This window comes from Mustela lutreola, chromosome 6, assembly GCF_030435805.1.
Source record: "Mustela lutreola isolate mMusLut2 chromosome 6, mMusLut2.pri, whole genome shotgun sequence".
In the NCBI taxonomy this organism is placed as follows: domain Eukaryota; kingdom Metazoa; phylum Chordata; class Mammalia; order Carnivora; family Mustelidae; genus Mustela; species Mustela lutreola.
In genome coordinates, this window is record NC_081295.1 from 118,399,770 (window position 1) to 118,427,489 (window position 27,720).

General features: G+C 48.5%; 1 protein-coding gene and 1 pseudogene across 3 annotated transcripts in view; both read right to left on the minus strand.

The window, feature by feature from the left end:
• PPARD (peroxisome proliferator activated receptor delta) overlaps positions 1-27,720 on the minus strand; it is an 81,542-nt gene that overhangs the window by 14,509 nt on the left and 39,313 nt on the right. For 2 of the 3 annotated variants that reach the window (XM_059178535.1, XM_059178538.1), the window contains one exon: positions 759-989. In XM_059178535.1, the coding sequence (XP_059034518.1) occupies positions 759-888 (130 nt within the window). In that variant the 5' untranslated portion in view covers positions 889-989. Of the gene's footprint in view, positions 1-758; positions 990-7,995; positions 8,086-27,720 lie in introns of all 3 variants that reach the window. The other variant, XM_059178537.1, reaches the window with a different exon arrangement.
• LOC131834204 (large ribosomal subunit protein eL19-like) lies at positions 23,511-24,303 on the minus strand (annotated as a pseudogene).

A 27,720-nucleotide genomic window follows, 5' to 3' on the forward strand; every position in this document is an offset into this window, starting at 1 on the left:
TCGGGATGTCCCCTGCCGGAAGTGCATCCTCTCATGACCCTGAGTTCCCCAAGAGGGTAAGGGAGCAAGACTCAGCTGAATGTGCTAGAACTTAGGTGGAGAGAGGAGAGAAGCTAGGGAAGGGGCAGCATCAGCAGCAGGGAAAACCAGAGGCCAAAGAGTGGATTCTGGGTGCCCCTGAAGGTGGACATAACACGATGATGATGAAGATGGGGAGAGAACAGCACACAGTCCCAGGGAGCCGACAAGTGCGATAAGAGAAGCTGAAAACTGGTTTGCTGCACAAAAGTAATCTTAATTACAATCATTCACACGGGCCGCTTAGCACTTACTCCTAATTACAGGGCCGCTCCATGATGTGTGTCATTAGCACCAGATCAATGGAGCTGGGGGCTGCGACTGTTTGTTATGATCACAGGTACAGCTGATCTTCCCAGCATGGGTAAACGCAGACTGGCTCCAGGTCCCCTGGGCGGCAGCAGGGGAATCATACAGATGATTACACGGATCCCAAATGCTAACTCACTGAATTCTCATGAAAGCCCCTGTCCACATCCCCTACAAGCTGTCAGTTTCAAAGAAAGAAGAAGTGCACTGGCCTGAAGTCCTGTTGCCGAGAAGCACCAGCACAGAGCTGTGAACCCTGTCTGCCCGGCTCTGCCCCTCTGAGCCCCATGATGCTGTCTACAGAGGGCAAGAGTTCCTGCTTGGCCCACTTGGTGTCCTTTGCCCTATGTTCCCTTTTGCCCCCTCCTCACCTGTATAGCTGCTGGAAGGAAGAGAGCGCTCTGGTCCTCCATTGAGTTCTGGGGTTCCTTCTGCCTCTGCCACTTCCTTTTTCTCCTCCTCTTCCCGGATCTCAGGGGCTTCCCCCGGCAGCTGCTCCATGGCTGATTTCCCCTCGGCGCCACGCCTGCAGGCCCGCTCATAGCTCTGGCATCATCTGGGTCTGAACGCAGAGGGACCTCTACAGGGCAGCTGCCATCAGCCTGGGCCAAGGGGAAGATAGGAAGAGCATGAGAAGGTGAGAGAGGAGGGCATGTGAGAGGGCTACCACTGGCAGGGGGGCAGGATGGAGGGGGATCCCCTGCTCTGCTCCTTCACGGCAGGCACGCCTCCTCCCTGTAGCTCTAGCCCACGGGCTCTGCTCCTTGTACCCTGTGTCCCTTCTCCTCCTGCCCTCTGGGGGGTTGGAGCAGTCTCCACGAACCAGACAGGGCGACACATCCCTGCACCCTCTTCCCCTCCTCAGCCCCATCCTGCTCTTTGTGCTAGATCAGAATGACTTCAGGGGCTTTTTCCAACCCTGCAGTCCTCCTTGAGATCCTGACACACATCATGCCTCCTAACCCCCATCCTTCCCCTCCAGCACTCAGGCTCTCCTATGCCAAAATTTTTTTTTTTTTAAGATTTTATTTATTTGACACAGATCTCAAGTAGGCAGAGCAGCAGGTGTGGGGGGGGGAGGCTCCCCGCTGAGCAGAGAGCCCGATGTGGGGCTCGATCCCAGGACCCTGAGGTCATGACCTGAGCCAAAGGCAGAGGCTTAACCCACTGAGCCATGCAGGCACCCCATACGCCACAAGCTTTGGAGGGAGTAAGTCCTATCCTTCCTGTGTTTGGGTGTGGGGGGAAGAAAAAAGACCCAAGGCTCTGTTAGGTGCTAGGCTTGCAGCTGGCAGATTTGCAACTAGACCTTCAGCAGCCCAGCCAGCAGGTAAGGGGCCAGGTGCTCTGTCCAGGAATCTTTCTGAGGTGGAGTCCTGGGTGGGGACTCCTGCATGGAGGAGGCAGTTCTGACTCGGCAAGTGACATATTGCCCACAAATGCCACCATCGCGTCAGTGGTGGTAAGACCATGAGGTGTTGTGCTGGTAGGGACCAGCAGGGAGACACCTTGAGAGTGGGGTGGATTTTGACCAGAGATGGCATGGAACTTGTGTTGAGAAAAGCACGAGAAAAGACTCAGAGGCAGCACAGCGGGGAGCAGTGAGGATCCCAGTGGCCACAGAGCGAGCCCTGTGGGAGCGAGGATTTGGAGGGATGGCTGGGAAGGTGGGCTGCGTCCAGGCACGTGTGAGCAACTGAATCTATCCCAAGGCAGTGCAGGCTGGGGGAGGATTGAGAGCATTCAAGACCTGCTTTAGGGAAATCTAAGCATCTGTGGGCTTTCTAGATGTGCCAGAGGCAGCTTGAGCTCAACCTATTCAAACAGAACCCACCATCTGCCCTCAAACCCACCCTTCCTCTGGTAATACCTACTTTAGTGATCTGCATTGCCCATCTACCCACTTAGCAAACCCAGAAGTCAGGGGTCAATGGAGACTCTTCCCTCTCCCACGCTGCTCCACACTTGCACACTTGGACGGACACTGCAACTAGTGGGGAGTTTTTCAAAATAGGGATGTCTGGGCTTATCCTTAGAGATTCTCATCAAATGGTCTGGGGGAGCTGCCTGAGCACTTGGGATCTTTGTTTTTAATTCTCCTGGTGATTGTCACATGCAGCCAAGCTTGAGAATCACTGCTCCACAGCAAGGCCACTTCCAGCAGACAGTAAATCTTCCCTCTCCCAGCAATCCTTTCCAGGAGGCTTTCATTTTCCCTTGTTTGGAAGGACAACAACCTCTTCCAGTTTGTCTGTGGAAGGGAGTTTGGAAATTTGGCCGTAGAGTCTAAGAGCTGAGAAATTGGGAATGTGGAGATGTGCCGGGCATCCTCGTTGATCTGACTGATGGTCATGGGAAGGGATTCAGTTCACCAAAGGAAAAACAATGTGTCAAGGGACGTCAGGGGCATAGGCACCAGAGCCAACAGAGCACTGGCCAGGCGCAGGACAGACATGGGACAACCAATTTGGAGTCATGGGAAGGGCTGTTTCATGGGGGCGAGCTCAACTGTGTCAAAAGCTGCAGAGTTGAAGGCTGATAAACTGACACATGATCCTTGGGTTCAGTGACCGCCAGGTCATCAGTGACCTTGTGAGGCAAGTTTCAGTCAAGTGGTTAGGATGGAAACTGGGACTCTGGAGAATAAGTGGGAGGGAGGGAGGTAGTATGGCAAATGGAGGCTCGGTTTTTGGTAAATATGTCAAGGAAATAAATGTACTGGCTCAAGAAAGTGGCAAAATCAGGAAGAAGATTTTTGGACTAGAGGAGACTCGAGTAAGCCATGGGTAGAGGAGAGGCCTGCAGAGAAAGACCATCTGAAGATTCAAGGCCGGGTAGCTGGGACATAATGACTGATGGGAGGGGACTAATTCAAGGGCACAGGAGGAAGAATATACCAAGAAGTATCATAGCAACTGGGGAGGAGGTTGTTAAAGCTCATACTGGATGGGATGGCCTCAGTCTTTGAGTTAATAAAGTAGGAGGGAAAGTTGTCCACTGAGAGTACAAGATGGGACTTGCAGAAAGCAAAGAGGCTGGGTGGGGGCACTTTGGCAAACAACACAGAATTAGTTGGAGAAGAATAAAAAGAAGGATAGCAAAGCCATGATAATTAAAACAGTGTCACACTGGCACATGAATAGACAATCAATGAAAGAGAATACAGAGTCCATAAATAGATGCTAACACATACAGAATGTTAATATGTTATAAAGACAGTACTTCACATCAAAGAGAACAAATGGGTTCTCCAATAAATGGTAATGGAGCAACAGAGTAGCCATCTGGAAAAATTAAGATGGATCTCTACCTCAAATCTTCTATCAAGATGAGGTCCCAGTAAATAAAAAAATTTTTTTTAAAGTTAAAACAAAAATATAGGGGCTCCTGGCTGGCTCAGGGGGTTAAGCCTCTGCCTTCAGCTTGGGTCATGATCTCAGGGTCCTGGGATCAAGCCCCACATCTGGCTCTCTGCTCAGCGGGGAGCCTGCTTCCCCTTCCCTCTCTGACTGCCTCTCTGCCTACTTGTGATCTCTGTCAAATAAACAAATAAAATCTTAAAAAAAAAAACCCACCCAAAATATATGCATTATTGGACACCTCGCTCTCTCAGTCCATGGAGCATGGAATTCTAGATCTCAGGATCATGGGTTCAAGCCCCATGGTGGACACAGAGACTACTTTAAAAAATTATATATATGTACAAATATACACACACACATATATAAACTTTCAACATGGTAGAAAAAATCATAACAAAAAAAGATAATAAACTGGGAAAAATATCTGCAACTCTCATCAAGGGGCTAATTTCTCTAAAACATTTCCTATAAACAAGAGGCCAGCAACCTCACAGATAAATGGGCCTGAGATATATAACATGTATACAAAAAAGGTACCCATTTGAAAAGCTGAGCATCACTCATAAAAAAAAGAAATACACAATACTCAAATACACTTTTTAAGATCAGATTAAAACAAACGCTAACATGTTGCTAAACACGTGGGGAAACATAATCTCATGGAGAGGTAGGCTGGCATGACCTCTGAAGAGGGTAACTTGCTTACATTTATCTAAATTACAGGTGCACATTCCCTATTACCCAGAAATGCCACTTCTGGGCTTTATGCTACAGCTGTGTTTCCACTTTAGCAAAATAACAGAACTTTTCGTTAGTACACGGTTATCCATTACAGTAATATCGGACTAGTAAGAGGCAAGGGACACACCAAATGTCTATAATCAGAGGGCTTAGTAAACAAATTAGGACATGGGGATAGAAATTCTATGCAGCCACAAACAAGAATCATGATGTTTATGGACCAGAAAGGAAGTATCTTTATATCTCCATCCACATATTAAAAAGGGAATAGAGGAACTTGCAGAAGGAATTGAAGAGCTACACCTCATGCAAAAAAGATAAACCAAAGTTTTCGTTTGCTTGCATGTGTGTGAGTGTGTGTAAGGCAGGAAGGCCCCAGAAGAATTGGGAATACTGGTCGCCTCTGGGTCGCTAGCGGGAGAGAGGTCTTTTCATAGTACCTTTTGTGCCTTTTAAACTCTGAAGTACAGGCATGTTATCTGTTCTGAAAAGCATTTAAACTGGAATAAAGAGGCAAAATCTACAAATGATAATGTAGAAGAGGAGAGGGAGACAGCTGGAAGTGCTCGGGCAAATACAGATGGAAAAACGTCTGAGGTGACCACTATAATACCATAAATAGCATGTGTGGTTGCCAAATTACTACAGTAGAACAGGAAAACTTAGAAGTCATGTAAAACTCTAGCTTTCTGACTGCGAAAGTGTCACAGATGGGACACTATGGAGACACAGAAACTCAATGTGACGTAAGGCAGATTGGATCCTAGAACAGAAAGAGGACAGTGGTAGCAGAACTGGTAGGACTGAATTTAAAACCCTCTTAGTTTGTAGCGCTGAAGCCATGTTCATTTCTTAGGATGGGTAAGTGTCTGGCATTTTTCTACGATGTTCACATTAGGGGAAGCTGGATGAAGGGCACATGGGAACTCTGTGTGATCTCTGTGAGATTTCTGTAACTCTCCAGTTTTTTCAAAATAGAATTTTATTTTTAAAAGCTTAAAAGCTCCTGGCTTGGGGCGCCTGGGTGGCTCAGTGGGTTAAAGTCTCTGCTTTTGACTCGGGTCATGATCCCAGGGTCCTGGGATCGAGCCCCACATCGGGCTCTCTGCTCAGCGGGGAGCCTGCTTCTTCCTCTCTCTGCCTGCCTCTCTGCCTACTTGTAATCTCTGCCTGTCAAACAAATAAATAAAAATATTTAAAATAAAAACAAAAAACAAAACAAAAAAACCCCTCCTGGCTTTCTGGCTTCTCTTGAAAATTGGGCAGACCTAGCCACTGGGTACCCGCATGGTGCCGACACCACCCTGGGAGCTGAGCAGTGGCCTCCCCTTTACCTGGACAAGTGCTAGCCACTGACACCCACGATTCTGGCTATTTCCTGCTGTTTTGCTCATGCCCACTGTGTGAGGTGTTCCCTCCTGCAAGAATCTGAGTCTGTTTAGCATAAATCAGTTCCTCAAGGATCAATCACTGGTCATCAAATTAGACCTGGAGCATGGCGGTCCCTGAATACATGTGGCTCTGATTACAAGGGACAGCCTTCTTGTTGTTTGCCCAACGCCATTCCCCCCTCTTCCTTACTGAGGCCCAATTTTTTGGATCAGGCACATGCTTAGTCAAACACTCCATTTCCCAAGCTCCCCTGCAGCTACTGTGTTCATGTGAGACAATGCTGACCAACAGATAAACAGAAATCTACTGGGAGGGCCTTCTGAAAATAGGTTTTTCCCTGATCAGCAGAGACCAATGTCTACCTTCCCCTTTTCCCGCCCTGGGCTAGGAATACTGGCTCTGGAGCTGGAGCAGCAGCAGATAGGTTAAGAGGTGGGCCGGAGGAGAGAAGGGATCCCAGGCCACTGCTCCCCTAGCCCTGGAATGCCTGTCTCTGGACTCCCTGCTGCGGGAGACAAGGAAACGCCCGTTTCACAAGCCCCGTTTGCCAGATTTCAGCTGCAGGCACAACCCTAACAGAAACAACGCGGTATCAGACACTGAGCTAAAGAGGAGAATGGGGTCCTAAGAGGGGGCTGGCGCCAACACTGGGAAAAGGACCTTGGCCATGATCACCGGGAGCAGTCAGTGGAGATGGTGGCACGTAGTAAACGCTCCAAAAACACAAGTAATTCTCTGAGTAACAAGGACCAGGGACACTGATTTGTCCTACTCCACAGGACTGAAGAGGGGGCAGTATGCTAACAGAAGAAGGCTCAGATGTGACTCCCACGAGCTGCAAGCACAGTGGTGGCAATGACCACAGGGTAAGTGGCGTGAGGCAGAGAACAGACTGTTTCTGGCTATGTGAAGCTTGGCTGTCAGTGGACACAGGGAAATGCACACCAGACTGTGGTGATGAGAACTGGGGAGGAAGGACATGAAGATTTGGGGTCCCCCTTAGCAGCTGAAAACAGAGGAGGGAAAGCTACAACACAGCCTCATATAGATAACTTGATAAAACCTTTTCTCGCTCATTCCCTCACACCCTCTGATCCTCTGAGTGACTCTGGGGAGATGGGAAAGAGTTCACAGTCAGTCCTGAGTCCTGGAAGCAGGGGGTGGGAGCTGACTGAGCACCCACTACATGCCATGTTTGGTGCATGGAAAAGAGGCTCTGCTCCATTCTCCCAAGCTCTGGCAGTCGAACCTTGTGTGCTCCTCTGGGGAGGGAAGTGACAGAAAGCTCAGGCTTGTGGAGCCAGTCTCTCAGAGAACATGCCAAGGATAAAGCAGAAGACCACAGGGTCTCAGACATCATGGGGTCTGAGCCTGGCCAGACTTCCGAAGAACCGCGGGCAGTGGGCCACCTTACGCACCTCTGACACCTTGAGCCTCATCTTCTGCTTCTGCCACCCGCAGAAGGTTATGTCACGTGACCGGGGGAACTGTTATCAGTTTCAGGGGATGCAAACGAATGCCTCTTGAACCAGATGTGGATCTGGGCTCTGGCTAGAGTTTTGGATTTGGGGCCAGGGGCCCTGGATTCTAGGCGGATGCTCCTCCCCTGACTGGAGCTGTTCCTTCTGACTGTGACCAGCAGGAGGGGGAGGGGAACAGTAGTCTGGTTGTTCTAAACCCACGCACATCCCTTGGGCTGTTTCATATTTAGATGGAACCGCTGTGCTGTAGCCCATCCTTGCTTTTTGCCAGAAACCACATTTTCACACAGCCCCGGCTATTCCATCTGCCCGCAGCCAAGGCCGCCCCACTGACACTGCTGTTCTCAGCTTGCCTGGTCAGGGGTTACTCTGATCCCGGGGCCCTCTCCTGACCCAACTGGGCCCAGGCCCGCAGGCTGGCCATTCCTCAGGGGGCTGCCACCCCACTACCACTATTCCTACAGTGGACCTTATTTCCCTTCCTTTCTGCAGCCCTAGCACTGAAGGAGCACATGCAGGCACCAGGTCTAACTTCGGTGTGGCTGGGAAGCCCAGGGCTTTCCTGCTGCGACCCCCCATTAATGGCCCAGAGCCAGAAACCCCTGATTGTGTCCCAGTGTCAGCCCACTTACGAGGTTGGTGCTGTCATCAGATAGGACAAGGGTCCTGAAGCCAGAATGAGGAGGTGCTGTTCTGCCGCCCTCAGACACAAAATGGAGTCTCTGGCGAAAGAATTTGTTGTAAACCAAATGCCCTCCCACCCTGATTCTGGCACGTACACATGTGTGTTGTTTGTATTCATGCTCACACAAGCCAGCAGTGCAAGCAAACCCAGTGCTCCCAATCTGGTACCCACTTTTTTTTTTTTTTTTTTTTTTAAGCTTAGTTATTTCAGAGAGAGAGAGAGAGTGTGTGTGTGTGAGCAGGGGGAGGAGTTGGGGAAGAGGGTGAGATTCTCAAGCAGACTTCATGCTGAGCATGAAGCCCAACGTGGGGCTCGATCCCATGAGTGAGATCATGACCTGAGCTGAAACCAAGAACTGGATGCCTAATTGACCGAGCTACCCCTCCAATACTCACTCTTTTCCCCCAAGAAGAATGCCAGGCCTTTTGGGAGGGAAGGCAAGAGGGAGGTGCACACTCCATCCACTTGCCATCAGGCAGGTCTAGTTCATGGGCAGAGATAATCAGGAGCTTAGTCCAAATGACCCAGAGCTGTACAGAGGCCTGGTCTGGTGTCCAAGCAACAAAGCCGCCTGGGGCCCTAATCCATCCCCCAAAGTCTAGACATCCTCAGGAGGCGGAGTGCTCCTGCCACCCACCGGCAGGCTGCCTGCTCGGACTGGGGTCAGGCAGGGTGCTGGAGCCCCACTCCTCTCTCAGAGCTGTGGTACAGGCTGATAGGCTTCTCCCTGCACCAGAGCCCAAGCTGGGTCACAGCTCTAAGCCTCCAGCTCACCACTTCCATTCCAGTGGTACTGGCTTCCCTTCTCTCGGGGCTTACTATATCCCAGGCTATGTGTGTCCGGACATATAATCCTCCCAACAACACTAACAGTTGAGTACTATTACTACATCCATTTAACTGATGAGGAATTTGCTCACAGAGAGGGAAAGTAACTGGCTCAAGGTCACACAGAAATCGGAGTAAGGTCACAGTAACTGGAACAGCAGGACTGGAGTCCAGGCAGGTTGTTTGAGGTGTTAATCACTGCACTATGGGCCTTGCAAGTGGTGCCAGGTAAGACTGGTATGTCCAGAAGATGGTATGTCCCTGCCCTGCTGGATCTAGAAGCTGCTCTTAGCCTCGGTCTGGAGCTATCATTGTTGAATTCTTTGTCTAGCTGCCAATCCCCAACTGTTTATCTGTCAAGAATATCCCGGGTCAAAGTCCTTCTGGATACTCCCTGCCAGAAAATGACTGCTATGGGCTAAAGACAGCCACAGGCTCTGGTCCCTGGCTCCTTCTCCAGGCATCCCACTCACCGTGTGTGCCAGCACCACTCTCTGACCCTACAGGCTCGTACTGGCCTCAGCCTTGAATGTTGCCCCCTCGACTCCTTTCCTTCAAGAGTGGGCTCTCCTGCACCCCCTTCCTGAGGAGGAAACGCTCGCCGACCAGCCTCATTCTGTTCCTTCTTACGGCAAACCTGGGTCGGGCCCTCCAGATCTGTGATCACTGCAGCAAAGTGCAATGTCAGGCAGCTGGTCTGGCCTCACCATGCTGTTACCAGTTTCCCAGAAAATGCCCTCTGTCTTGCTGAGTTAGGCCCCCAGTACCTGGCATAGGGCCTGGCATTTAGTGGGTGCTCTGCACACACTTGCTGGATGAACTCACAGATGTTAACCTTAGGCATAGTATTTTCAGTCCTACTTGGCATTGCCATGGTACCAGTTTCCGTGTATTACCTCCCCAAGATGCAATACTCCATAGAAGTTAATTCCAGGTGCTTCTGCGTCCAGTCTGGATTCAGATCTTGGCTCTGCTCCACCCTCTCTGGGACTCGGGGAAGATACTAACTCTTCAGAGCTCCTCAGCCCAACATTTGGGATGCTATTCCCCAAGCTGAACAGATGTCAGGAGGATTAAATAACCACACAGCCAGGGCTGAACAGTGCTGAGTATACAGTGTATGTCCGACAAACAGGGAAGGTGGCTGTGGCCACGATCGTCATGGTTGGCTCATCTTAAGGGATGATAGGGAGCAAGTGACACTGCAGATCTAGAAATGTGCTAGCCCCATTAGGAATATTAGGAATAGTCCCATTAGGTATAGGGAAATGTCCCTACTCCAGGGACCTAAGCAGATCCAGAACTTCCCAATCCCCTGCCCTACAATCAGCTGTGTAGAAGAGAACTGACAGGGAGTACCCTACTCTAGACATGTGCCTCTCCTTCAGAGAGCTGGGCCCAAACCTTCCTCTACTTCGTGTGCTCCCTCTCCCCAATGTAGATGACCCAGTTGCTGCCCTTTCCCCCCTCACGCCACTCCAGGAGGATGAGGGTCAGCAGTCTCAGGATCAAGGGCAGAGGTTGCCCCATTTCCCTGGCAAGTGCTTTCAGGATCGGCAGTGAGAGAGGCCATGGAAGAATGGGCCTGCTTAACTCTGTCCCAAGCTTTCCAATCAATCATTAATCCAGGTACTGACCCAGTGCCCTGGTTTTCCAGGCCAGCAACTCCACGGGGCTCTTTGCTCCCCATTTGCCAATCCAGGTCACCCCACTCCTTTCAGGGCATAAGGAGAGGCCTGTGTGGCAATGAACAGCTGGCAGGCCACCTGAAGCCAACCCCCCAGAAGTAGTGTGGGGTGGGGGCTGGTTTTATTCAGAGAGATCAGAAACCAGAGAAAAGACAGGCAGGAGGCCACCCTTGCCCCTCACATTATGTAATTTTTCCAGTAAGAGTCAGGCCCCTAAGCCCTGCAGAGTGGAGCTAGCTAGAAAGAAAAGCCACCTCAGGCAGTTACAGAGTGTGGCAGAGAAGAGAGGGGGGTGGGGGGGGAAAGCTCTTCATCCGGGATCCGCCCTGCCTGAGTATGCTGGGAGACCCGGACGCCCAGCCATCACCTTTCCCGCTGTAAGGGTTAAGGTGCTGAGCACTGCCCTGGCTGTCTTGGGCTGGAGCTATTGAAGACCAAGGACATATCAGAAATCTCCAGTTTGGGGGCACCTGGGTGGCTTGGTCAGTTAAGAATCTGCTTTGGCTCAGGTCATGATCCTGGGGTCCTGGGATCAAGCCCCGTGTTGGGCTCCTTTCTTGGTAGGGAAGTCCGCTTCTCCCTCTTCTTCCCCTCAGTTGTGCTCTCTCATTAATTCTCTCTCTCAAATAGATAAAATCTTAAAAAAAAAAACCCTATAGTTTTTATAGACAATAGAATCTCAGTGATGTCGAAACATGTACAAAAGGCAAAAGAAACAAAACTGGAAAGATATGGCCCAAACTGTGAATGGTACTTTTCTCTGAGGGGTCCAGCTAGGGGTGATTCTTTTTTTCTTATATTTGTCTTGTGTTCTCCAATTTCTTCACCAAGAGCATAGGTTACTTTAATGATGGGGGTGGGGGAGATGTTTAAAGAAGTGTGAACAAAGAAAGCTGAATCAAACGCTGAGATACTGATGAGGTAAGAGAAAGGCCTGCCCAGAAAAGACCCAGATCTCTCCTCCTGGAAGCCCGAGGGAGAAAGGAGGATGCATCACTGCTCAGAGAAGCCTCCTGAGGTAAGGGTGGTTGTGCCAGCAGGCAGGGGGCCACATCAGTGGACTTTTCCAGAACGTTTCATCTGAGGACCTCAGGTGCTACGGCTGCGGTGCTGTCAGTGCCCCTCCACTCTTCTTCTGGGCCCTGCCAGCTGCTGCCAGCTGCTTTCATTCACTCATTCAACAAATATTTGTTTAGTACCTACTATCATGCACCGGGCTACATCAGGCAAGTAACCAACATAAATATGTAACTAGGAATGAAGACCAGTGCTCCGAAGGACAAAGGCCAAGCATAGCAGGGTCACACTCAGAGCGTGGTAGCCTAGTGTGGGTGCTCAGCAGACGCCCCTGACTGCGAAGTAGGCCTGCAGGGTCCTGGGGCAGAGGGGAGGAGAGATGTGATAAGGCCCCACCGAGAGAGGAGGATGGCAGGGCCTCTCTGAGAGCACAGGAAGGCTGATCTAGCAGGGGCTGAAGATCACCTGGGGCTTCAAAGGGCAAGCTGAGGATGTGGGTGTTTATCCAAAGAGCAGCAGAGCGCCTAGGAGGGCTCTGAAGAGGATGGGCATGGGCAGCATCCGAGCTGCATTTAAACACGAGCTTCTCTGGCTGCTGTGGAGGGCAGGCTGGAGACGGTTTCAGTCGGGTTCTGAAAAGCCAGGGTAACAGCAAACCTAGCTGGGCCACCAATGGGAAGGAGAAGGCTGCCTCCCAGAGCCCTGGAAGGCAGGGCATAGGACACAGCTGCCTATGCATTCCCGGGAAGATCAGCTCGACAGAGCAGAGGGGTGAGGCTCTTGCATCGAGCTGCATGCCTCTCCAGCTGCCCCATCGGTGCCTTCCGAGTAAAACATCAGTGTGGGCTTAGATGACCTCCAAGGTCCCTTTGGGCTTCAACGTCCTTCACTCCAGCCCCCTCGCACTGTCCTAGTCTTACTGATTCCCAGCTGTGACAAACATACACGTGGATCAAGGGAGCAGACGTGGCACTTGCTATGAGGCTGACTGCCACAAGGGGCCACGTTCCTGGGCCTGACCACTCCATCCAAGCCCCCCAGACTCCCGACACATAGCTCTTGTGCCCCGCACACTGAACTGTGGACCAGCGGCCCTGCTCTGGGAGCTATGTGGTTACAAGGCAGGGGCCAGAGGTCACTACACATACCCTTTTCTTTTTAAACAACAAAGACCGGGACACCAGCCAGCTCTTTAAAGTTCACAGAACGCCTTCGTGTACACAATCCCGTTTAATCAACCCTGTGGGAGGGCGGCAGACAGGACTAATGTGTGTTGAGCACTAGAATGGATTATTTCACTTTAACACCATGATGACCCTCCAAAGGAAGCTCTAATTCCTGCTGGCCACGTGAACAAACTGGGTGAGGGAACAGAGGCTGGTGGTGACGGGCGGGGGGGGGGGGTGCACAGCACATGGAGGCGGTGCCAGGTCTAGTGAGAGGGAACGAAACTCAGCCCAGCCCAGGAGATACGGGCCTCACAGTTGGAAGGGGGAGGTCAAAATGGGGGTTGGCAGGCCTGAGTCACTTCTGAACCTCTCCAAGGGGAGGGGAGACAGGAAAGAACCCTATAGCTAAGAACAGGAAGAAACTGCGGCACCCAAGTTCAAGCTTCATCTTTAACAGTGTTCATGTCCTTTGACTCTGTAATTCCCCTCATAGGAAAATGCACTGGGCTATTCGGTGCAGTGTTATTTATAATAATGAAATAACTTTTTATAATAAGGAGAAATATTATAATGAAAAAGAACAGAAATGACTCGATGCCCAACAGAGGAAGGGTTGCATAAATTAGGCATTCCCTGACAAATGGAGTACCACCCAGCTATGAAACTTACACTTCTGTACAATATTTAATAACTTATTTTAAAGTGAAAAATAATAAAATACAGAACTACACAGACAGCAGGATTCCCATAAAAATGACTAGAGAAAGAATGGAGGCAAGTTTCCTCGTATGCATAGATGGAAAGTGATTTACTGTTTTTATGTGGCTGTACTTTTTGAACTCGATATACCAAACACGTATTATCTTCACCTTACACTTAACCCATCACAATATGCGATACCATTGCTGGATCCTCCCTCCTTACACCTTTTTTTACTTGGCTCTTAGGCTTGCTGGCTGCTCCCACACAATCTCTTTTGCTGCTCCCAGTCAACTCCCAGTCTGAAGGTCTCTTTCATTTTCCAGCTACACTCGCTCCCTACGTGACCTGAAGCTGGCTGGTAGCTTTCAATACCTTCAATAAATATGTTTATGATTCCCATATTTAGTTCTCCAGTTCCAGCTTCTCTGACATCTCCACATGGATGCCCAGTGGTATCCGAACAGAGCCCTTGACCTTCTTCCAAGGTCTTTTCCATCTCAGTGAAGGTCATCTCCAACCTTCTAGTTGGTCAGGCCAAAATGTTGGAGTCAGCGAATCCTATGGCCTCTGCCTTTAACAAATACCCAGAACCTAATTACTTCTCACTACCTCCACTGCCATGATCCTGGTCCAAGCCAACATCCTCTCTTGCCTGGATTATTCCAACAACCTCCCAACTGGCTTCTCTCCTTCGGGCTTTGCCCTCTACTCTCCACAGAGCAGAATGATCCTTTTAAGTCCAATATTGTCCTTCCTGTGACCACATCCCTCCAGGAGCTTCCTGCCCATCTCTACGGTGGCCTGTGAGGCCTTCCAGAATGGGTGCCCTGCCCTCTGGCTCCCTTCCTGGCATACTGTGCACAGGCACATGGCCTCCCTGCCAATGGTATTCAATGCAACAGGGATAACTTCCTGCAGTGTCTCTGCGGCTATTCCCTCCAGCTGAAATATACTTCCTCAGGGTTTTGCTCCCAGGTGAAAGTCAACCCAGCAATGGACCCATGAGCCAGACCCAGGTGACTGAAAGCTCCTCACCCCCTTCCTCGTCTTTGGAATGCGGGTTCTGTTTGCCTCTCCTGCTCCCCAGAGGCTGTTCCAAGGACACAGTCTTGAGATAGGGATGTGTTATTGAAAACACCTGCATGGTGTACATGACTGACTATAGTTAAGGTCTCCTGGTAAGATCTGGTGGGTGGGGTGCGGATCCATTTGTTTTGTTGCCACACAGATAAGCCCTGCAAGCAAGCTCCCTTCCCTTATTCAAACTGTCCGGTGCTAACCTGGAGTGGCCTGCCTCTTTCTTTGGCTCTGTCTGCCCTCTGCCCGAAGTGACACCTGACCACTCAGTTTAAAACCATCCCAGCCCACCCTCAGGTACTTCCATTTCTCTTCCTGCTTCAGTCTTCTCCACAGCTCTCACCACTATCTGGAATGGGGTGAGTACACCCTTATATGTATATACATACATATACATATATGTAAGGTTTTTTTTTTTAATTTTTTTTAAAGATTTTATTTATTTATTTGACAGACAGCGATCACAAATGGGCAGAGAGGCAGGCAGAGAAAGGGGAGGAAGCAGGCTCCCCACAGAGCAGAGAGCCCAATACGGGGCTCGATCCCAAAACCCTGGGATCATGACTTGAGCCAAAGACAGGGGCTTTAACTCACTGAGCCACACAGGCGCCCCCATATATGTAAGTATTTCTAAAGACTTTTGTTTACTGATTGTCTTTACCCAAAAGAATATAAACCCCACAAGGCAAAAATTTTCACCTGTTAGAATCACACTGATCTTCAAGTCTTACAGCCATGACTGGCTGATAGTAACTGCTCAATAAATATGTACTGAATGAATGAATAACTTTTTATAATTGAAAAAAAGATTTCCATTCATGGCTGGGCCTGAAACAGCCTTGCAGAGATCTGGTCTCAGTTTCAGTTTTCCAGGGGTATCTGAGCCTGCTTTCCAGACCCTTCCAGTTAAGAGAGGAGCTCATCAGGACCACAACGAACTAGAAATGCAGTGTAGGGGAAGATAGGGAGTCCAGAATCAGCAGGCTGAGGGTACCTCATTGTGGTCCAGGCCAGCTCTTTTGCTAATCTGTCAGGTGACCTTGGAAGGCAGTGGTTCATTTTACTTGGCTTAATTTTCCCCCTGAGGAGTGAGTATTGGAGCATCTATCTCCTACCTCCTGTTGATTCTAAAATCCTCTCACTGAGCAGACCCCATGGGTAGTGGTCACTGGAAAATGGCTCAGGTCACTCATAGGCCTTGGCTCCTCTCAGGGCAGGGGTGGGGATGTGGTGACAAATCCTCCAGTGTTTACACTCCAATCATGGAGGAAGGTAGGCCTTTTCTACCACAACCTCAGGGAAAGCTGCACACAGATGGGGAAGGGGGTGGGGGAGAGTGGCTAAGTCCAGAGAAAGACGAAACGGTTTCTGTTGGAGGCCTCAGAGAGGGTTCAAGGCTAAGGAGAGCTGGGTTAAGATCACTAAGAAATGATATTAAAGGTAAAACATGCTCAAGAAAACATAGAATTCAGAGAAGAAAACAAAATCAAGGAGGGGGGAGACTGCTTTTTAACTATAGACTGAGGGCTGGTTGTTCTAGGTTGGGGAAATGCAGGGTGTTAGGCCCAGGAAGGGGGTGGATGGAGAGAAACACAAGCAGAGAGAGTGGCAGGGACCAGAGAAGGCTGGGGAAGGAGGTCATAGCCAAACCACAGCACGGAGAACCTCCCGCAGCTCTCATGTGGGGCCTATCCAACTTCTGCGTTAAGTGCACCATACAAAGTGTTTCTACATGCCAGGCATTACTGTAAGCTCCTTACATTAGTGACTCCTTGGGGCTTCGCAAGTGGGAACTAGGAAGCAGGTACTATTATCATTCCCATTTACCGATGACAAGACAGAGCAGGGAAGGGTGAAGTAATTTCCATGCCCAACGGAGCCAGGATCAGGACGCGGAGCCATGAGCCAGTCTGCCTTCAGGGTGGGAGCTCTCAGCCTCTCCACAGGACTGCTCCTCACCCCCAATCCTGAGCCCCTCTCATGCTAAAAAGGCTCCTGCAACCTGGCAGGTGAATCCATCCTCCAACAAACCTCCACTTCTGGTCCGGTCCATTTCCTGATCTCTGGTCACCAAGTCCTGACCTGCACCTCTCCCTCCCCTCAAGCCATCCTGTCCAGATGAGACCTCAGTTACCGAAGCAATTGTCACGGGACCGTCCTGACCCTCCTCCTCCTTCGTTTATCATGCCCTCCTATTGTGTGGCTCCTAAAACCTCCAATGGTCAAGAAGCTAGAATGTTGGAGTGGTAATACTTTAAACCTATCTTTTCTCCTACGTCAGTAAGGCGCCAAAGTTTCATGAGATGCTTTCCTCTAGGTGCTGTTCATTAACCTCTGGATAAGGCAACTGGACAAATTACAATGACTGCCCCAGTCCTGCTGAAATCCAGACCCCCAGCATGACTCCTTTCTGTCTGGAGGTGCAGATACAGGGGAGGGGAGGCGAGTAGAGTGTTAATTCAGGCCTATATGACAAGTGTACTCCCAGCTTGGTCTCTAATATGCTGTGTACCTCTGGGTGACCTTCTAACCTCTCTGTGCTCCCGTTTTCCCAACTGTGAGACGGGATTAGTATCCACATGCCGTCCTGAATGGAAGAAGCAAGGCTTGGGTAAGATATTCAATATGAAAAACATTTGTATTATACAATTTGCACACCAAAATATCAATGGTGGTGATCTCTTAGGAGTAATATTTGTTTCTTCTCTTATTGCTTATGTGATTTTTCTAAATTTTCTATAATGAACATGCACTATTCAGTAAGTAAAAAGAAAAAAAAGGTTTTAAAAGTGTGGTCAAACACGAGACATCATTATTTTAGAGAAGCGAGATGAAGCAGAACAAGCTAAAGAAGTCAGTCTCATGATGTGACATTCTGGCACATTCTCTGCAGAACCCCAACCCCCACCAGAGCAGCAGACGGTACACATGTGGGGCCACGGCAGGATGGCCCTGACACCCCGCTGGGAGGGGATGGCAAGGGGTCCCTTCTCACATCTGCCACATACTCATTTCATTTAAGACAATGTACACAGCCAACACACGTTTGCCCAGTAACCCAACAACTACTAAGGGAAAACAGTCCGGAATGGGAGGGAGGAAGGAGAAGTGTGATGGTGGGGAGAGTAATAGTTTTTAGAAGTATATAGTTGTAATTGTTTTTAAAAAGAGGCACCAAGGGGCGCCTGGGTGGCTCAGTGGGTTAAGCCTCTGCCTTCGGCTCAGGTCATGATCCCAGGGTCCTGGGATCAAGTCCCGCATTGGGCTCTCTGCTCAGCAGGGGGCCTGCTTCTCTCTCTCTCTCTCTCTCTCTCTCTCTCTCTCTCTGCCTCTCTGCCTACTTGTGATCTCTGTCAAATAAACAAATAAAATATTTTAAAAAAATAAAAAAATAAAAACAGGCATCAATGTCTTTTGCAAGGGAGCCGAGGAGAGCCAGGAGTCTCCTTTAAAACTTCTTGCTTTCTCCCTAACAAAAGCTCTGTATCTCACTTGAGTGAAACCAGCTTGGGAACTAGGGGTGAATATGGACACCAGAGGAGGCAAAGCTTATCTGGTGTTGGATCTCAAAGACATTTTCAGAACTTGCTCTCTGTTCTCCCTGTCCTTTTCCTTCTTTTAAAGATTATTTACTTGAGAGAGAAAAGGGGCAGAGGAAGAGAATCCCAAGTAGACTCTCCTCCCTGAGCAGGGAGCCCAACATGGGGTTCAATCTCATGACCCAGAGATCATGACCTGAGCTGAAACCAAGAGTCGGACGCTTCATGGACCGAGCCGCCCAGGTGCCATCCCCCACCTTTGGCGCTTTCAAGTGCACACCTATGTGGTTGCTCTCTAAGGTCCTAGATAAGGGCTCATTTAACAAATATTTGAAAAGCATGAAGCCCCCGCAAAGAGGAAACCAGAACCAGAGGTAAAGGAATGAAAGTGCAAATCAAACAAGAGTCTTCAAGTCTCAGGAACACCAGTACATCCTTTTTCAACATCAAAGCCCCTTGGAGAGTCAGAAAACCGGCCACACCCTCACCTTCCAATTTGCATTATCGTTTGGGCAGCAGCTTCTGGATTGTACGCCTGCACGACAGACAGCCTTCAGAGCTCTCAGTGGGAAAGCTGGTCAAAAAAAAAAATCTGCTGTCTCACTTCTCAGGACTCAGAGCCAGGACGAGGGATGCGCAGGACAAGATGGGGAAATACCGGGCGTGGAGAGACAGAAGGACGGCACCTGGGGAATTCATCCAGAGAGCGGAAGGCCTCACATGTCGGGTCATGTCAGGCTCCCAGTGTGGATTTCTGCCCTATCTGGCAGGAGGAAGACAGAACTCTCTTGGAAAGAATCAGGTGAAGTACTACCACTGTTCCCTGAGTGCTACCGACAGTGATGACGGGGAGTCCTGTCTATAAACACCGCTGTTCCTCTGGGGTTCTCTCCAGGGGGACCCTCTGTCCCTGCCGACCTGGCTGCCGGAGCCCTAAGGGATCTCTCCAAGATGCAGGGCCCAGGGAGGCCATCAGCTGAGGTAGAAGAACTCCCCAGAATTCCCCTCTGGGCCCACAAGGCACAGCTTGCTCCTGGTTAGGTCACAGTGGCCCTGCCCTGGATTTGGCCACTTCCCGGGAGGCCTATGAAGATGAACAACTCAAGGAGAAGCAGCAGGAACTCAGGAAGGCTGATTCTCCTGGACTCTTAGCTCCACAGCAATAGGACAACAGGGTCCTGACACACCATATCCTGCCTGAGCCGGAGCCACTGTTTTCCTCATAACAACTGCTCACTGGAAGGGCATGAAGAACAGACATTACTCACCACGTGCTCTGGTGCTACTTGCTTTGGAGAGAGCTAACTGGGAAGTGGTGGGCTGCCAGAGCAGAGGGCCACAGAGAAGCCCCAGAGTACTCCAGAGTCACTGTCGCAGCCTTCCTTGAGAACCTCCACCCAACTCCTAGGGCGTCCAGAGCACGCAGGCAGTGTCTCCCCACCCACAGTGACCTGCTTGGCAAGGTTCTGCACACCTTTCCCCCATTAATACTTCCTGTCTCCATCCCCACCCCTAGGAACCCAGGCGGGCTGAGGGAATACCCCCTCCACCCATCTCGACTGCCCTTGGAATTCACGGGCCAGTCTGGGGATCCTGGGCGCTGACCCCAGCATAAGCCAAGGCTGGGTATGTGAAACCTGCACCTCCCTGTCTAGGAAGGGGGTGCTGGAACAGCGCCAGGGCCTCACCTTTGTAACATCCATACAAAAGCTTTTATTCCAAAGGTGGCTGAGGAGAGTCCAAGAGCCCGTCTAGCAGCTTACCTGAGTTGCCCACGCCTTCCTACAGCACAGTCTGCCACGTGCCAGAGAGGCGCCTCTCTTTTCCCTCTTGCCTCGGATCCTGCAAGGGCTGGTGCCCTGCTGTGTTCTGAGCAGCACTACCGAGTTGCCTGGTGCCACCAAAAGAATGATGGGGTGCCTCGGAGGCAGCAGACTGTCATCAAGGACAAGGGCAGGGTTCTGGTTCAGCTTGGGAATCCTGGCTCTGCCACTCACTAGCTGAGTGGCCTTAGGCAAATTGCTTCACCTCTCTGAGTAGCTTTTTCCTTTTACGTTTTTTATGTTTAACTACTCACCCCAGAGCAATGATGTAATTTGCCTACGGTTTTGGGGAGAGATGGCTGTAGAGCTTGGTCCCCCACCCCAGTTTCCTGGCTTCCAGGGCCTTGTTGACAACACCGAGATGCTTCTGAGTAGCAGGTGCAATTGACAGAGAAACACATTGGTGAAAGGTTACTTCCAAAGTGCTCTGCCTTACAACAAAAGCAGCCTTCCCAGCCAGCAGTTTAACTAGGTGATTCAAGTTAGCATCACCTTTACTGGGGCCAACTGGGGCCATCACGCTGCCTGATGTGGAGCAACAGGAAGCACTCATTACCTATGTGGGTTTGCCCAAAAAATGATAACTGGAAATCTATTCGCAAGGAAATGACCAAACAAATATGGAATGTGGACAATCGATGACACAGTGTTAAGCAAATGCACAGACTGTTAGCACCTGATGAATCTTAGTGAAGGAAGTAAGAGATGTTCACCACACTCTTCTTTCAACTCACCTGAGGCTTGGACCTTTTATTAAATGAAAAACAGAGAGGAAAAAGGCTGTTCTGCCTTCAGCTCACCCATGACTCTCAACAGAGACTTGGATGTATCGTGTTCCATTGTCATGTATTGTGTATCGTGTATCCAGTGTCGGGAATATAAAAATTCAGGCTTCTCTGCTTGTCATGCAAAGCTTGGCACAATAACGATCTCACAGGGTTTTTGAAGCTCATCTTCCACAAAACTCTAAACCGTGAACCACCGTCAGCCACAGCTGTTTACACACTGCTTCCAGACAGCCAGCCATTAGCTGGAAACCCATTTATTGAGCCAACAACTTTCATGAAGTATTCTCTAAGGGTCATGCACCCACCTTGGGTAAAGGCACCAAACCAGGCCCCAGAGGCATTATAATGGACCAGACTTGGTGGCTGCCCTGTGGAGCTTACCTGGTAGGGAACCACACAATAGGTGGCACAAGAGTTGACTTTTGTCAAATGCTGCCCTGTGATCTCATTCTCTCTCTCTTTTTTTGAGTAGGCTCCACACCCAGCATGGAGCCCAATGTGGGGCTTGAACTCATGACCCTGAGATCAAGACCTGAGCCAAGGTCAAGTCAGATGCTTAACCAACTGAGCCACCCTGACTTGTGATAACTCTTGACTGTACTTCCATACAAAACTTCCTTCTCAACATTCTTGGGAAATTTATCTGTTTTATTTAATCCCCAAACTTGAGAAACATCAACTGAAAAGTTAGGAAAATAGGAAAAGTATGATAATCCTCTGATGAAAATTAAAGCTTAACAATCAATCTAGAGATGTTACTGGTTTGAAAGACTCCACTGACTTCAAGTCAAAGCAGGAGCAAGAAGCTAACATGCAGAGTTGAAGGTTAAGGCTGGCATCTCGGAACCAGGACAGGAGTGTGAAGGGGAGAAGTGGTCACAATCTAATTGAGTCTTGCTTGTAGCCACTGCCATGCTGTATGTGTGCGTTTATGGCCCCGTCTGTCATTAATGGTGAGTCGTTCTTGTAAATATGTATTAATATATTTAAATACATAGTATGTACAAATCCTACTAGTACATTCTAAGAAATAAGTCTAGAAGCAAAGAAAGCCCCTAAATTGGCAATTTTGACACATGATTTTGTGTAGTGCTCTTAATTTTGTTAGGAGATCCACCTGTTAGGTTATTCAAATACTACTAAACTACTCAGTAATGTTCACTGGCATTTTCCAGTGTCTATTTGATATGGGAGACATCGCTTCTCGGCCTTTTGGCTAAGATCAAGTGTATTTAATATGGGAGAAATACAGACAAAATATATGAGTATTGTGGAATTCTAAGGACACAAAGTCAGAAATGGACCTAAAATCTGAATTAATAAAGCATCACTGATTAGTAAAAGCAGTAATTAAATCAAAATTGGGGCAAGCAAAGTACTTTCATCACTACAAAAGGAAATGAGCCTATATGAAGTAACGTGTACCTTGATTTCCAACTTGAAGATGCTTTTGGAAACTGCTTAACAAACAAATAAACAAAAAACAATCTGAATTGGGGTGCCTGGGTAGCTCAGTCAGTGAAGCATCTGCCTTTGGCTCGGGTCATGATTCCAGGGTCCTGGGATTGAATCCCACATGGGGCTCCCTGATCAGCAGGGAGTCTGCTTCTCCCTCTCCTTCTGCCTACTGCTCGCCCTGCTTGTGCTCTCTCTGCCAAATAAACAAGTAAAATCTAAACAAACAAACAAACAAAAGAAATGGGCAAAAGACTGAACAGATACTTCACTAAAGAAGATAAATAGATGACAAGCACACAAAAAGATGCTCAACATCCTTAATCATTAGGGAAAAGCAAATTAAAACCAGTGAGAGACCACTACATACCTACTGGAATTGCCAAAATGAAACAAAAAGTGACAACACTAAGTGCTGATAGGGTAAAGAGCAACTGAACTCTCATACATTGCTGGCAAGGATTCAAAATGGCATAGTCACTGTGAGAAAGAGATTGCCAGATAAATATATTCTTACCATAGATCTAGCAATCCACTTCAAGGTATTTACCTAAGTGAAATGAAAATCTTTGTTCAAACCAGCATACGAATGCTTTTTCAAAACTGTCAGGAACTGAAAACTGAAAGGTCCCTCAAGTGAAGAATGGATAAACAAACTTACTAGGGACTACTATTCAACAATAAAAAGGAACAAATGAATGCAGTAGCAACAGATGAATTGCAATACATTGTGCTAAGTGAAAGGTAAAAAAATGCTATGTACTTTATGACTCCATTCATATGACATTCTGCAAAAGGCAGAACTATAGGAACAGACAATGGAGTAGGAGTAAATAATATGGGGAGGTTTGACTATGAAGGAGTAGGCCAAGGGAATGTTATTGTTTTGAGGGGGTAACTGCACAGTTCTTTACCTGAATCATGGTGGTGGTTCATAACTATAAATTTGCCAAAACTCACAGAAGTGCACACCAAAATGGGTGAATTTTAGTGTCTGGAAACTTAGAAATAAAAATTTATAATTCTCTAAGAATGACTTTTAAATATTAAATGTTTGTAGTATTATCCTTAAGTCATTCCATTATTTCTATCTGGCATTCATTTTGTGTTAATGTTCTCATCCTTTAGCATTTTCTCTGATCAAATATCTAGATTGGGTAGAGATCACTTTTACATGTTAATAAAATATATAGTCTTGTCACAATATAGTGTTCCTCATAATAATAAACCCTGCATTTAATATTATGCTTTTTCATTTTTTACAGAAAACGTCGAAACTTTTACCACAGAAAAATAAATCAGATTATGGCCTCTCGTTTTTTTTTTTTTTTTTTTAAGCAGATAAAAGTTTGTTTATTGAATAACTGATCTGTCTTATTGCTGAGGCCACTGTGTACAGACAAAAAAAGAGGGAGTTTTATTTCTTGGTCTCTTCCTTCTTGGACAGAGTCTTGATGATTTCCGCCTTCTTGGCCTGAAGTTGCTCTTCATGGCACTTGAGAGCCTCCTTGGTCTTTGATCTGCGGGCCTCAGCCTGGTCAGCCAGAAGCTTCTTGCGAGCCTTGTCTGCCTTCAGCTTGTGGATGTGTTCCATGAGAATCTGCTTGTTTTTGAACACATTACCCTTCACTTCCATGTACAGGCTATGATATGTGTGGCAATCAATCTTCTTAGATTCATGCTATCTTCTGAGCAGCCGGCGCAGAATCCTCATTCTCCTCATCCAGGTTACCTTCTTGGGCATTCGAGTACTGGCAGTACCTTTCCTCTTACCAATGCCCATATGCCTGCCCTTCCGACGGGCCAAAGTGTTCTTCCGGCACCGAGCCTGGGAATGGACAGTCACAGGCTTCCGGATTATCAGCCCATCTTTGATCAGTTTTCGGATCTGCTGATGGGAATTGGCATTGGCAATTTCATTGGTCTCGTTGGGGTACAACCAGACCTTCTTTTTGCCACAGTGGAGGACACTGGAGGCAAGCCTCTTCTGAAGCCTGAGTGTATTCATCGTGGCTGCCGCAGCGCCGAAAAAAAAAAACCTGACCTCTCATTCTTATTAAAAACTCATACATGTGAAAAATGACAAGTGTTTCTACCCTACAATCCAGTAATCATACCACTGGGTATTTACCCAAAGAATACAAAAACAGTAATTCAAAAGGAAACATGCATTGATGTATGTTTACAGCAGCATTATTTACAACAGCCAAATCATGGAAGCAGCCTAAGTGACCATCAAGTGATGAATGGATAAAGAAGATGTGGTATATATACATATAATGGAATATTACTCAGTCGTAGAATGAAATCTTGCCATTTGCAACATTTGGTGGAGCTAGAGAGTGTGATGCTAAGTGAAATAAGCCAGACAGAGAAAGAAAAATACCATACGATCTCACTCACTGTGTGGAATTTAAGAAACAAAAAAACCAAACAAATGAAAGAAAGAGAGGGCGAGAGAAACAAACCATGAAACAGACTCTTAACTACAGAGAACAAACTGGTGGTGACCAGAAAGGAAGTGGGGGGGGGGGGGTGTGCCGAAACAGATGAAGGGAATTAAAGCGCGCACTTGTCACAATGAGCACGGAGTAATGTGTAGAATTGCTGAATCACTATATATTGTACACCTGAAACTAATATAACACTGTATGTTAACTATGCTGGAATTAAAATTTAAAACTTAATAATTTTTTTAAAAAATATGACTAAAAACTAATAAATGAAATGTTATGAAAGATACAGAATAACTTATGATTTGGGGAATTCTTAGGAAACTCAATTCCTGGTTCCCAAATCCTGAAAAGTTAGGAGACATTGGGAATTCGGAAGCACCAGAATCTTGACACTTTGCCAGGTAGGCTTTGCTAAGACCCCACCAACCTAGCAACCTCCCACCCACCTCTAGCCAGAGCCCCTCTACTAAAAAATTGTTTACAGGATTGATTTGGGAACTCTGTGCACCAGCACTGACCTAGACTCACTCCTACAGGGGGATGTCAAAAGGAGTAAGTCAGAGACTGCCCCTGAAGACAGCGAGCACACACAAGCTGTGTGACGGAGGCCACATGGGAGGTGAACACTTCCGACAAAGAAATATTTCTAACTCGGGATGAGCAGGGATCGTTTTGGAGTAGTTGCTATGGTCCTTCTTCCAACAGAGTCAGAAAGTTCGGAAAGGCACTCCCAGGGAAGGACAAGTGAGGAGGCAAAGCAGCTGAAAACACAGAGCAGCTCTGGGAACAGAGGGGTTCCCCGCTTTGGCTGGGGAGTCCGCCTCTCTGATGGACAGATAAGGGGCCCCAATATGGATGGCCCTGACTTCCTACTTACTAAGTGGGACTTAATTCTGAGGCAAGGGGGAGGGCAGAAGCAGAGAAGTGCTTTGGTTCCAATGCCTGTAAGACCAGAGAGAGGCTGAGAGACTTTCACTAGGGGGTTTCTGAAACAACACAGTGAGAGAGGGTGAGGGTCTGAACTCTCAGCTCTCAGTCCTTCCAAATACAACATTGTGTTCAACCAGAACTTTCCAGCACATTGGGCTCTCTGCCTCTGGGCCTCCGCACAGGTTGTTCCTTCCAACTGGGACACTTCAACTTTCTTAACCTAACTAATACCTCCTCATCCTTCAAATCTCAGCGAATAGACAATTTCCTCAGAAAAGCCTCCTGCGGTGTGCTCCTAAGTCCCTGTATTTCCGCAAGCACAACCCTTCCACACTTTCCGGCTACTGCATTTTACTCACTGATTTATTCTGGGGATATGCTATTTATTTGCTCCTTTCCCTACTCTGTAACAGGAATATAACACACCTAGGGTCACGGGGTATGGTTTGCATTAATCTTCCACATGTAGCCCCGCTAAGTCTTACATTTCTCAACAAGATCATCACTCAGTTCAAGATCCCAAACATTTCCAGCACCCCAGAAGGTTCTTCAGGCCCCTTCCCAGTCAGGAACCACTAGTCTGATCCATACCAACACCAACCAGTTTTGCCTGTCACGCACACAGTGTCTCCAGGCTGCAGTGTGAGCACCCACAGAGTTGTTCTGCTGCTCTCTGGACACCAAAAGGGCTGAGCACAAAGCAGGCCTGTGAGCATCTGCTAACTGAATGATGAGACCAGGCTAGACGGGGAAGCAAGAGTGCCCGGGGCCCCGAGCCCCAGCCAATGTTTGCAACTCCATGCCTCTGCTCATGCCTGCAATGTCCTCCCTTCTTTATTGGTCTCATTCCTACCCCCACCTCTTGTAGAGGTTTGGCTCAAGTCCCACTCCTTTTGGGGAAGCTTGCCCCAAGGCATCCTCCACCCACCACACTCATTCCGCAGATGCTGCTTCCCAAGACCTTTCCGGGCACATATGTATGAACCTCTCAATCCTGCTCCCCAAACAACTGGGAGGGCAGATGCTGTTTTACTCTTCATTAAACAAGAACCAACCTCTCTAGCCTCCTCACTGCTCACAGAGTATCCTGAGCTGCAAAAAATTTCTTCCGGTCTGTCTTCCCCCTAGGGCTAGGAGGATCACACCAGAAAACAGCTGGAAAATTATTGGCTATATGTACAACAAAAAAGATTGGAAAAAAAAAAAAAAAAGAATGCAGTGGATCTGTACCTACTGATGGGGAAAAGAAGTAAAAGACATACTTAAGCAAAGAGCCAGGTGTCCAAACAATTTCTATGCTCCCCACTGACACAGGGGATAGGAGGAGGAAGAGGAGAAATACACATACACTTGAGTCTGTGCCTGGAAAATTCTGGAAGAATACACAAGAAACCGAATACCCTTACTTGTACCCCCCCAGGGAGTGGGGCTGCGGTCCCACAGCCATTCAGCCGCTTTTGGTCCTATAACTGTCTCACCCATCGGCAGGGTATTTTTATATAAACAGACATTTTAACATAAAAACAAGGTAAAATGACTGAAGTTCATCCTGAGGGTAAACTGAGGACAGCCTGGAGACAACCAAACTCAGGCCCCAGACTCCGGGCAAACACCACAACAGGCCTGGCAGCAGAATTTCAGCACAAGTCAGCCTACAGCCTGTGGGCTCACCTGTGCCAACCCCTGGGGCCTTGGGAGGAGCAGCATCTGATGCAGTGTTACCTTCTGATTAGCAGCCCAAAGCTAGGAGCTCAGAGCGTAGGGCCACATCAGGCAAAGTGCTGCCCACCCTGCTGTGTGGCTCAAACAGGTCTGGGCCTCAGAGGAGCCTGGCTTCCCCATCTCCCAATGAACATACACATGCAAGGTTGGGAGAAGCCACCTAAGGGGGAGGGGCAGAAGGACAAGGGTCCCCAGGGGGTTTCTGGGCTTCCTGGCTCTTCCAGAGGTGGGAGAGAAGACTGCAGCAACCTTTCTGCAAGGCCTGTCTCTTTCTCTCATCTGCCGGGCCACCCATTCTGAAGCCTTATCCTTGACTTTGAGGAATTACAGGAGCTTCAAGGTCAACCAAGAAACTCCAGCTGCCAGATGAGCAGTGAGGTGGGTTCCATTATCACCTTCCTGGTTTATGTTTGGGTGGCCTCTTGGTTGACATCTCAACCTTGAAGTCAGACTCCCTGAGCTATTCCCTCATCCCCTC